At 27.0% G+C, this 12,569-nt stretch overlaps 2 protein-coding genes across 2 annotated transcripts in view; one reads left to right on the forward strand and one right to left on the reverse strand.

The window, feature by feature from the left end:
* LOC107448018 (E3 ubiquitin-protein ligase listerin) overlaps window positions 1–4,166 on the reverse strand; it is a gene marked incomplete in the record, with an annotated part of 37,040 nt that extends 32,874 nt beyond the window's left edge. Inside the window, 5 exon segments of the mRNA XM_043057638.2 lie at window positions 836–888; window positions 2,336–2,566; window positions 2,674–2,772; window positions 3,310–3,522; window positions 3,954–4,166. Coding sequence (XP_042913572.1) covers window positions 836–888; window positions 2,336–2,566; window positions 2,674–2,772; window positions 3,310–3,522; window positions 3,954–3,998 — 641 coding nt within the window.
* Window positions 4,167–4,321: 155 nt separating this feature from the next.
* On the forward strand, window positions 4,322–9,676 carry LOC107448020 (alpha-1,3/1,6-mannosyltransferase Alg2). The gene is made up of 3 exons (XM_016063115.3): window positions 4,322–4,997; window positions 6,962–7,159; window positions 8,184–9,676. The coding sequence occupies exons 1-3, from the start codon at window positions 4,505–4,507 to the stop codon at window positions 8,681–8,683; spliced, it is 1,191 nt and encodes a 396-aa protein (XP_015918601.1). The 5' UTR covers window positions 4,322–4,504; the 3' UTR covers window positions 8,684–9,676.
* The last annotated feature ends 2,893 nt before the right edge of the window (window positions 9,677–12,569 follow it).

Genomic DNA, 12,569 nt, shown 5'->3' on the forward strand with positions numbered 1-12,569 from the left:
TATTAATTACTTTCTACAGCTATGCAAGTCTATATTAAGACAGCATTAAATGTTTACTTTAATCTGTACTTTCAATCTCAAGAATCAAAAGATTTTTAAAAATGTAATTTCAAATGTGAAAATGTAATTTCACATGTAATTTCAATATTCAATTTAACACACACCAAGAAAGTGATTTCGTTAACTAAAATTAATTAATGCAGCAATTTATTTAAATTAAATTTTAATACTAAGAAAAGAAAACAATAAAAGTATCAAAAATTTAAAACAGTGTTTTTTAACTTTTAAAATCAATATATATAGATAAAAAAAATTAGTTGATTTAAATCAATGATTTTTTTAAAAAAATCATTTGATTTAAATCATGATTTAAATCGTGATTTAAATCAAGCTGATTTAAATCAACGAACTCTGATTGTAGTTAGTGCATGTTCATTAGGCAAAAAATCATTTGGTACAAAACATTCTCCCTTGAAGATATTGGTTTTGTTCGTTAAAGGAATTACCCATAATATTTATTTATTACCTTTTCTTGGTACTTTCTAACTATCATTATGCTTTTGATCCATTATTCTAAATGATATTATGATTCATAAGATTAACATATTTAATTTACTAAACTTATTTAAACTGTTTTACAATTGTTAAACAGTAAATAAGTTAAATAAAAATTTTGGGATCTTTCAGTTGCATATTTTTAAATTTAACTGGATCAATTTTATAATAAAAAAAAAAAAATGTAATTGTGATAACAATGATTGCAGCAATTGTTGGGATTGGTGAACATAGGGAGAGAGGGACAGAGCTCCTGGTAAAACATAATAGTTCAACTTACTTTGGTTCGCTTAACGTCTTTGCTGTTTGTTCAAATAAATTATCCTTAAAATACTGAAAGAGAGGATAATAACATACTGTAAAATATATGAATAAAACTGCACACATAAATTTTTACAATTACAATGTAACTAAATTAAGAAATAATTGAATTGCAAAATTGATAAAAATCAGTCATTTCATTTGTAAATATAATCTTGTCATTGAATGAAAGAACAACTAATATCAATATGTTAGAGGTTAAATTTTAAAATTTCAAGAAAATTAATTTTTCTTTATAAAATGTTGCTGATAGGAAGAAAAATACTGATTTTTTATTTTTATTTTTAATAGTAAAAGTTATCTTTTCAACTATGACATAACCATTTGCTAGACAATATTCTTACATTAATTGATGCAATTATTAAAATCAAAACTCTTAGTCTCTCACCACAGGGGTGGTTGTGAGCCCAAGTCAAAATTCCAGAAATTTCTTAAGTTAAAAAAAAAAAAAAAACAGTTTAAATTGAAAAAATTTAAACAAGTTTTTTTTTCCTTTTTCTCAATATTTCTTACCTTACTTAAAATATATTTAAAATTTTACATACACTTATACCATTTACACATACCTATGATGACCTGGAGAAGTAATTAAAATTTACAAATATGTCTTTCTTTCTTGAGTTTATGATTATAACAACTATTTACTGATAAAAAATGAATATTAATCATGAATATAAGCTTATAAAGTATCTCTCTGGCTCTCCCTTACAAGCAAATAAAATAAACTGTGTTTTTAAGTTCCACCTTTGAAAATTTGATTTCCGGAAACTTCTGTGATAAATTATTTTTTTAAACGTCTGGAGCTTCGATCTCCGGAAACTTCCAGATCACTGTAAGCGAAAATTTCGGTAATCCGGATTTTTTCCAGAGCACAATCAGCCCTGATCATATTCCTGAGTAATGTTTCTCAATTACGGTTAAAAATAAAATTCAATATAAAAAAAAAAAAAGCAACTTAGATTCAGCTTGACTGTATGAATATATTCGGCACAGCCGATAAATAATGAGATAGAGGTTATTAAGCTAAAAATTTATTTAAAAAATGGAGATAGGGTTGAAAACAAGTTCTGAAAGTAAGAAAAAAGATTTACCCACTTTTCCCTCACTAGTTTTTTTTTTTCCATACCACACTTTTACAGAAACTAAATTGTAAAGTCTTGAGCGCCCACATAATCCCTATTCCTTTATGACTTTCACATAACTGCACTTCAAGGACCACAATTTCAAACAGATGAAATGAAGAAGTGTCTCTTTAACTGGTTTTAACAGCAACGAAGTGTTTTAGCAAGACATATTGCATATAATGTCATGATAGCTTAGATACCTAAACTATGGACAATTTTTTGAGTTTTATTAAAAAAACTGTATGAAATTGTAGTTATTTACTGACTGTACCTAGTAATATGAAATTTATGTAAAAGGAAAATTAAAAAAAACAAAAAAAAAAACAACAACTCACAAAAAATATTTCTGCTTTACAATGGAGTAAAGCATCAGACTGCTTTGCAGTAGGAAATGTGGCAGCAAACGTGGCTTGGGCAGCACTAGCCGCAGGTGCATATAAATCACACTGGCTCAGGAGCCAAACTCCCATTATGCTTTTGAGATATGGAGCAATTTCTCGTTTAATTTTAGAAATAAGTTCCCCATTTGCTAGATGAGTTGCTTCTCTTATTCGTCGATCTGTGTCCTATAAAAAGAGAAATGGTATTACATAACAACTTTCAATTTCATTAGTTCAAAAATAGTGAATAAAACACAAATAAACAAAAGCAATCCTAGAAGAGATATTCTTACCAAAGCTAATCTGTTGAACAATCGTGGCCAAAAAGGCATAACATTTTTTACAACTTCAAAGTCTTTCTCAGAACAGAAGTCTTTAAATTCTTGCAATGCCTAAAAAATAAAATGCATAACCTTATCAAATTTAGATTCAAGGTAAAATTGGTATTTGACTTAATATCATCTTTAGTTTAACAACATCATTTAAAAATAGAAATTTTTTATATTTCATTATTGATTCAGTATTTTATTAGCACATTTCCTTTCCATTTTAGTTTTTATTGATATAAAATTAACTTTTTGAAAAACATAACTAATTTCAGCAATTTGGTTCTTATCTTCTCATAAACTCTACAACAGAAGTTACAAAAATATACTTTTAATCCTGTTAGAGAAATTGAATACTGTACAGGGGTACATAAATTTGGAACAGAAGCCAAATTATATACAACTTTTAAGATGAAACTACTCATAATTTTGTCTTAGTATATTAGCATGGATCAATTGGATTGAAGTTAGATAAAGGTAAGTATTTATTAAAATTTATACAAACATAAGAATTTTTTTTCTTTTTGAACTCACTGAAACAATTGAGTCACATAAAAAAGCAAAGAGGAATTGTGTAACTTTGAAAGGTAACTGTAAACAAACCTTCAATCTTGTTACTGCATCCCTTTTAAGCATTTTTCTCATAACCATACGGAAGTCAGAATCAACACAACTTTCACATGCATCTGATATCTGCTGTCCTGTGGCTGGTACATAACTTGCCTTATCTTTTTCTAAACTACTAAAACCTATGAACCCATTAATTGTTCTTCCGCTTAAAGAGAGAAGTTGAGCACTGTGACTGCTACTAGAAGGCTAGAAATAGAAGAAATAATCCAAAACATCACATAATATAATACAAATTATTTAATACAAGATGCATAATTCTGTAAACTGAAATTAAAGACGATTTAAATGTAACTTGACTATTTTTGCCAATCATGATTTTGGCACAGCAGATCAAGGTATGAAAATATCCCTGTGTATTAAATATGAAGAAACAGCTGATAACCATTACCTTTTTTTATAAATAATAACTGATATGGTTTTTCGTAGACAAATTTGTTTTGGCATTTAAAATTATTTTTATGCCAAAATTAGGACAATTAAATTTAGGAACTAAATCACCATGTGTGGAACATGGATATCTATCAATATAAAATGTGATACCTGAATTCAATATTCCTGATAAATGACATTCATTAATTGACACATAATTATTTATAAATAATAATATATATATTTACTCTGGTATTTCCTTTAGTTCGTTGAGCTTTATTTGTTTTACCCATTTTCTTATTAAGTTAAATTAGTTAGAATGATAAATAAGTCACAAATTTATTTATTATTTGGGTTTAAATTGTAAACAATTTAAGTTTAATATTTTAAATTAAGTGGAAAATTTTTCTGAGGTGAAACTCATGTTACGTCGATTGTTTTCAAAACATATCGTAAAAAGAAAAAGAAAGGTTGTTGTAAAACACCAACACAAGAGATAACATACGATTTTGAAGCTTTATATCACTGTGAGCAGGTAGCGCAGTAATCAGTATGCTTAAATATCTGTTATAACTGAAAATACCTGTTACCAGAGTTTTTAGATTTAGTATAGTTTAACTCCATATGGCAACCGACCATATATCAACAACTCAGCGTGATTGTTGACAGCTGACGTATATTATTTTTGCCGGTCTAAACACGAATAATGTAAAATATTATCTTAAAAAAGTGTTCCACGAATAATCTAATATATCATCTCAAAAGAGCTATTTTAATATATTTTTTATTTAACAGTACAATGAAAATTGCTGTTCTGCATCCTGATTTAGGAATTGGTGGTGCTGAGAGACTTATTGTTGATGCAGCTCTTGCTATCAAGTCCAAAGGCCATAAACTTTGTATATTCACTACACATCATGATCCAAACCATTGCTTTGAAGAAACTAAAAACGGATCGCTTGAGACTTTTGTTGTTGGTGATTGGCTTCCTAGGAATATATTTGGGAAATTCACTGCAGTTTGCGCTTATTTTCGAATGATATATGCTGCTTTTTATCTTACTTTCTTTAGTGATTTTCACCCTGATATGGTTGTTTGTGATATAATTTCAGCTTGCATTCCTGTGTTTAAGTTAAAGAATATCAAGGTTGTTTTTTATTGTCATTTTCCGGACCAACTGTTAACTGATAGAAAATCGTGGTTAAAATACTTATACAGATTACCATTAGACTGGTTGGAAGAGAAGACAACTGGACTAGCAGATACCGTTTTAGTTAATAGCAATTTTACTGGTAAGCTGTTAATTCTATAAAGTATTTGCTTTCGAAGGATTTCCGTTTTGGTAACCAAACCAAAATAATCACGAAGTTATGAGAGATGGATAATCTCTGAAGCAAAAATGTCACAAAAGGGACCAACTCGAACGGTGAAACTCGTAGCCAACAACCGGGAAAAGCCCAATATATTAAGAAAAATGTTTTTTTTTTCTCATCTTTTTAAAAAATCGTTCTGTGTCTTGCTGAAGTTAGTAGGCACAAGCAGAAATCAACACGGAAATACCTACTTTGTGCCAGGGTTTTATAATATTACTCATGTTATTTTTGTTTGAGAAATGTGAGTTATAGGCATATTTTATGTAATTACTTTCCCACTTACTTGTTGATAGATTCATTGTATGCTCATAACACTTTTTTAGCAGACTTCTGCAGTATCCTAATGTACACAACCCTTTCTGACATATTTACATCTAAATCAGGGGTTTCCAACTTACATGAGGCCGGAGGCCACAGTTAAAAACACAAATCAAATGGCGGGTCGCAACTTTATCAAAATTTTATGTTGGATTCTTTTATGTTTGAAGGAACATTAAATATTACTGTCAGATTTTTACCAAGTTGTACGAGTATGAAACAAAAATATTGAATTAGAAATTAAAATAAGAAGTAGATTTTTAAAAATATTTACTTGCATATTAAAAAAAGTGAGCTACAATAACTTTAGTGTGCACCTATGTATTAAACAATTAATGTGCAACAGATATCTAATTGTTAAGATATAAAACTTTAAAAAGGTTGGTAGTATAAAACATACATAGTAGCACACAAAATGTCATCAGAGAATAGATATTTACATTTTAAATTTAAAATTTACGAATGTGTGTGTAAATATTTTCGTCCAAAATGAGTGGTTTCAAAAAGTTAAATCGGATAATCGCCTCGAGAAAATTTTTGATACACACATGCTAAATTATATTCACAAAATACAAAAGAATGAAATCAAACAGATTATTTTTACGTGATTATTTTTGTATATGAATAAATATTTTCTTGGATGCAAAACCTGAGAAATAAATTTTTTTGCGCCATTGGTATGTTAAATTTCACAGAAACGAAGAAATTAGGTTTTTATTAACAAGAAAAATATTTTACGAGAATTGTCCGAAAAAAAATGACAACTAATATCTTTTAGTTCGCGGGCCACAAAAAAAAAGAAAACANATCGGGCCAAAAAAAAAAAAAAAAAAACTTCACGGGCCGCCAGTTGAAAATCACTGATCTAAATGATTAAGTACACAAGAATTTTTATTGTCATATTGTTTATTATGATTGTTATTTGTTTGTATACATTCAAATTTTGCATATTTGTTTTAATATCTATTATTTATTTTTTACTTGACACAGTTTCAATTCTGAATTTAAAGGAGACATTTCATGATATTTAACAGTGCTTTGTTTAAAATTTTTTTTTAAAAAAATAAAGCAATTTTCCAAGACTTCATTGTGGATCATGGAGGTTAAGGTGATCAATGAATCGATCGTCAAAATTTTGTGATCAATGTTGAATTTTGTGTAAATGGGAATGAAGTAAGCATTTTGCATCAGCTTTCTTTACTTCCCAGAAAAACTAATTATCATTGATCTGATGCTGGTTGGCATTAGGTCTCTACTTGGAATTGTCTTTCTCAATGACAGCTCTGTGACTTAAGTGCTGTGCCATTGCTGTTCATTTTTTTTATCAGTCTACTATCATTACTCCATTTTTTCTTTATCAGTCTACTATTATTTTGTACCTTGTTCTAGTTTACTTAAGTATCATTTAGTAACATTTGTTGCAAGTTGTTAAAAACTTCAAAAATATAAGCTAATCACACAAACATAAAAACTATTTTGCTGTTTACTCATGATATTTTCTAATAAAAATTTTGTATTATTTTTATTTATTTATTTAATCTTTATATATTTTTCTTTTGAATTAGCACAAGTATTTAAGAAGACATTTTCCAGTCTACGTGAGTTAAATATAAAAGTCATTTATCCTACAATTGATGTGAATGCTCTTCTAAGACCTATTCAAGATGCAGAACTAGAAATAAAAACCAAAGCAACAACTATTTTTTTATCTATCAATAGATATGAAAGAAAGAAGAACATATCACTGGCTATTGATGCTCTAGGTATCAAAATATATTTTATATATTTATTTATTTTGTTAACATTTATGGTGTTTTACAAAATCCGATTTTTTTTATTTATCTTGAGATATATGATTTCATAACCAGTTATAAGAACCTAATGGACCAAATAAATGTGTGTTTAGTTAAGGACTATGAAAGATAAATGGAAATTGGTTTAAACTATCAAAAACCTAAAGAAGAAGCTGAAAACTACAAAATGATTTAATTTTAATCAAACTAAATTGAATATGTATATGTATAGTTGTAATTGGTTGTTTTAAAAATTATAAATTACCTTTAAATATGCATTGTTACTTCAATTTTAATTAGCTCATTAACGTAGAATTGATTAAAAAAAGTTTTGAAGTAGTTACAAATTTTGAAATAGAGATTGATAATTCTGTTTATAAACAGTATAAAAATCTTATTAGTTGATGAGATGCATGTAAAAATAATTTTTTAAACAATATTGCATATTTTATTTCTGCTAAAAACTTTAAGCAACTTAGTAAAATGTGATAAAAATATAAAATTTAAATTGGATCTTTATTTTTAGATGCAACTTTTAGCATTTTCTTCAAATTGTAACTCTTTCTAGCTCCTTTTTGTGTTTTTATAATAAATTAAATTAAATGGAACTGAAATAAGTATATTTTAAATATGATTTAAAGCATATTTAAATGTGTGTGCTTGTTTAAATAAGAACTGCTCCAGTTTTAAAAATTTATTGCATGAAGTGATTTAAAATTTTTTAAGGTTATGCAAGCAAGATTGTTATTTTTCTTTTAAAAATTGACTTGTGAAGTTTATATTATTATAAATTTGTTTTTTGACTGGCCATATTATTTCCAAAAGAAAAAATATGTAAATATCTTTAGAGAATGTTGTACTTCTAATCAAAATTTTAAGGTTATGCAAGCAGGATTATTATTTCTTTTAAACTGGCTGTCTAATTTTTAGAAAAAAAAAAAACATTTTCTCAATGAAATAAATCAATTTAATATTTTTGTTTCATTTCTTATAGGGCATCTGAAAAAATTAATGTCCCCTGATGAGTTCAAAGTTCATCTTATTATAGCTGGTGGTTTTGATGAGAGAGTAAATGAGAATAAGGAATACTTTGAAGAACTGAAGACGCATGCTGAGCTGCTTGAATTGCAAGACAATGTATCTTTCCTTAAATCTCCGAATGACAATGCAAAACGAATGCTTTTTCATTGTTGTACTGCTGTTTTATACACACCATCAAATGAGCATTTTGGAATTGTTCCCATTGAGGCTATGCTACTTGGTCGACCTGTGATTGCATGCAATAGTGGTGGCCCTCTTGAAACTATTTTAAATGAACAAACTGGTTACTTATGTGATCCAACTGCTGAATCATTTGCTGAAAAAATGGCGTTGTTGACACGGGATCATAGTTTAGCTCGTGAATTAGGTACAATAGCCTCTGAACATGTGCGCCGTCACTTTGCTTTTCCCATTTTTGCTTCAAAACTTAATTCTGTTATTGACAATCTTTAAAAAATTTATAATTGTTATTTTATTTTATTTATTTTTGTATAAAGGTAACTGATGTTCTGAGGAAATATTTTAAATATCTCTTGTTTCATCAATATGAATTTCTCCTTAAATCAGGAGGGGGGATTGTATTCCAGGTTTTTCGTATCAGTGAACGTGAATTTTCCTTGAATTTGGCGGTATTCTGTTTTCTCAATTTTCACACAATTTAAAATAAGATTTAAGTAAAAAGTAAGAGCTCTGCTATCTAAAATTTAAATTTTGAAACTTTCGCTAAATCACGTTAACCGGACATTTTCATACCTATGATATTTCAGCCAATTCGAATTTTTTTTTTGGTTTATTGGACTTATACCATTTTTAATTTTGAAAATTATGCAGAAATCCGTTATGATCCCATTCACATGATTTTAATATCAAACATTGATTTTCATATTTACCTGATTTAAAAGTTACACATTGTGAATTGCATTCACGCGAGTTAAAAATCTAATGTGGCTACTTGTTTTCATGCATTTCTGATATCAAACACTGATTTTCATATTTATACATGATTTGAAAGTTCGTATTTATTGTAATTTGTAATCACGAGATCTAAAAGTCATGTATCGCTATTCGTATTGACACGATTTAAAGAGTGAATATAGTGATTTTTATTTTCACGTTCTTAAAATCCAGCATTGCGCTTCATTTTCTCATGATTTTATAATCTAGTATCACAATTCTTGTAAGAACCAAGTTTTTTCTTAAATTAGTTCCTATAAAAGTGTGATATTCTTCATTGGTAGGTAATTTAATTATTAATCTTAGTTCAAAAAATTATATTAAATATGTATACTACATAAATTGGTATCTTGAAATCGAGTGTTCACACATGAAATTTTCAGGGTTTTTTACTTTGTGTCACAATTACTCTTGTTAAATATATGTTGTAATATTGTTGAATAGTTTCTGGGTTTATAATTATAATAATAAATAAATAATTTCTATGTTTAACTGTTTTTTTTTTATCTTGTTGGCTTTTGTTTATATGCTGGAAAAGGGATTTAACAATTTTTGCCCATTAATGCCTGAATTTTTTATATGCTGCGATGAAAAAACAATTTCTTATTATAAATGTGGTTATAAGTTTTAACTAAATGAATATTTTCTTCTGTTAGTTACTACTTCATTTTTGAAAAGAATAAAAAACACTTGCTTGATGTGAAAACAGATAAGGAGAATTCTCAGATGATCTCTTGTTCCAGATAAGAAGAATTCTCTATCATGTTAGTCAAAATGGGTTTTAATCCTGACTGTTGAAAACTATGAAAAAGTTCTGTTTCTATAATTTTTAATGTTTACTAAATGCAAGCAATTAAAAGCCAATGCAAAAATAGACATGCATTCTTTTAATCTCTATTTTTATTTATTAAGACTTTTGAAAACTAAGGAAAAGTTCCATTTTCTGATTTTTTTAATGGTTTATTATTTTAGGGTACATTTTTTTCCAACTACTGAGGGATTTAATATTTTTAATGATTTTTTTGAAATTTTGTGACAAACTTTTATTCATATAAAAAGTATCTAAATTATTTGTTTGATATCAATCATCTTGATTTCGTATATAAAATGTAATTTTCAAATCTTCTTTATTTTAAATGTGAATTCAAAATGAATCTAATTATTTTGGTTCCCTTTGAGAATTCTGATTGGTATTATGACTGTTGAACCTTAAATATGTTTAATTAGATATTTAAGCTACTGAAAGTTGTATGAAAATAGTAATATATGATATCAAATGCAATATACTTTTTGTTTTAAATTAAGCATATCTAGCATAGAAATGTTTACTTTAAAAAGAAAAACAAGTTTTTTACTTTTTCAGAAGTAATAATTATAATATTTTAGTAAACTATTATGACATTTTCTAAAACTATTTGCTGTGACTTAAATGATAAAGTGTCGAAACAGTATTTTTCATACTCACAAAAACTATTAGCTTCAATTTCAATATAAATTAAATATCATGTCTTTCATTATGTAGTTGCATTTGTTCTCATTTTTTAAAAAAAATATTATATGATGCTTATAGTTTTTGATTAATCGAATGATCAAAATTTGTATTTTAAAACATTTAGGAAATATTTATTTCAAAATTTATTGAGCCTTATTAAGCCCATAATTAAAAATATTAAAACTGACAAAAAAAAAATTAACTGGACCTCTCATGTTGTTTGATAAAAGAAAAAAAAAACACTTAAATTTTTTTTTTACTGCAAAGCCCTTCTCTAGTTGAAAGGAGGAAAGCCCAAACCTTTATGCTAAATTCGATTTTACAGTATGATCATGAAATCTTTGATTGAATATTTGATAGTCTTTATCACCTCCCTTTTGCATACAATGAAGAATTTTTTGTTCTATTTCCATAAGTATTACAATTGGAATTCTTTTTAATGTAACGTGTAATGCATTTGTATTCATTAAAAATTTACCATTGGTGATTTAAAATTAAAACTTAACAGTTTAATATTGAAACTAATTGAACTATATTGAAAAAGAAATGTTTGAGAAAAAAGTTATTGAAGATTTCAAATTTATTATTTTATGTTGGATAAGACTTTATTAAGAGAAAGAAAAAGAGAAAAAACACTTTTTTGCTTTGCTTTTTTTTAGAGTACTCTATAAACAAAAAATGACTTTAACCGAAATTGAAAATGTCTTCTTACATTTTCTGTCAGTCTTTTATTTCTTCATTAATCAAAGTTTTTATTTATTCATTATTTTTGAATAAAAACAATAAAATCAACTCTAAGATAGATTACAAGAGAAATTTCTGTAGAAGTTTGTTATTGTATGAATGATTTTATCATAAATTTTTCAACGTAAGTGGAAAAATTTATTTAATTCAATAAACTATTTAAAGAATGTTCATATTAAGAAATGAGAAAAAAGTTCCAAAAAGGATTTATAGATTTCTTTTTATATTGAATTCTATTATTATATAATTTATATAAAACTAACCAATACTATTTTTTTTTTGGTATTGTTATTTCTAGTTAAATGCACTTTCATTGACCTAAAAAAAGTTTTTATTTTTCAAGTAGCTGTTTAGAGGTGATCTGAAACCTAAGACAATTATTGTTATTCTAATTATGAAAATTTGTAATTCTAATACCGTTCCTTTGAATACAAGAAAGTATTTCTCATTTTTTTTAAATCCAATCAAAAATCTTCTATTCAGTGATTTGATCCTGATAAGGTAAATAGCAAATAACAGCACAATGTTAACAAATTAGTTGCATATTGCATTTTTTTTTTTAGCATTTTGACAATTTTGCAATGTGGCAAGGCATGTTTTTTCTGAACCATCTTGTGTTATCATCTTCAATTTAAATAACTTAATGTTATCGTACTTGAGTTTGATTCCCATTCGATTCAAATAAAATTTTTATTCAAGGGCTTATTGTGAAATAATGACAAACCACAAAAACAATTAAAAAATTGGGGGAAAAAAAACGTAAAATCCTATATCATTGTAATATATTTCAGTATATTAACTTATGCTTCAAGGGCTAGATTAATATAGATTTACAGGTACGAGATTCTCACTAAAGTTGGTATCCACCCTCTTAACTTTCAAACAATTGCAGCTATAGTTAATAGTGGCCACACTCTACAAGATGAGATCAATTACCGCACCATCTTTTTTCCAAGATATTGGGAAAAAAATTGTTTAGAAAGTTATAGAATAGCATCGATTTAGTATATATAGACCATGTGAATACTATGAAACGAATGCTTCAAATACGCATTGTTTCTGTGGGCTTTCCTACTCAGTGTCGCGATGACACGATCTAAGAAGGAAAAGTAAAACCAGGGGGCAGAAAGAGTTATACGATAGAATGAA

This window comes from Parasteatoda tepidariorum, chromosome 1 (genome assembly GCF_043381705.1).
Source record: "Parasteatoda tepidariorum isolate YZ-2023 chromosome 1, CAS_Ptep_4.0, whole genome shotgun sequence".
Taxonomy (NCBI): Eukaryota; Metazoa; Arthropoda; class Arachnida; order Araneae; family Theridiidae; genus Parasteatoda; species Parasteatoda tepidariorum.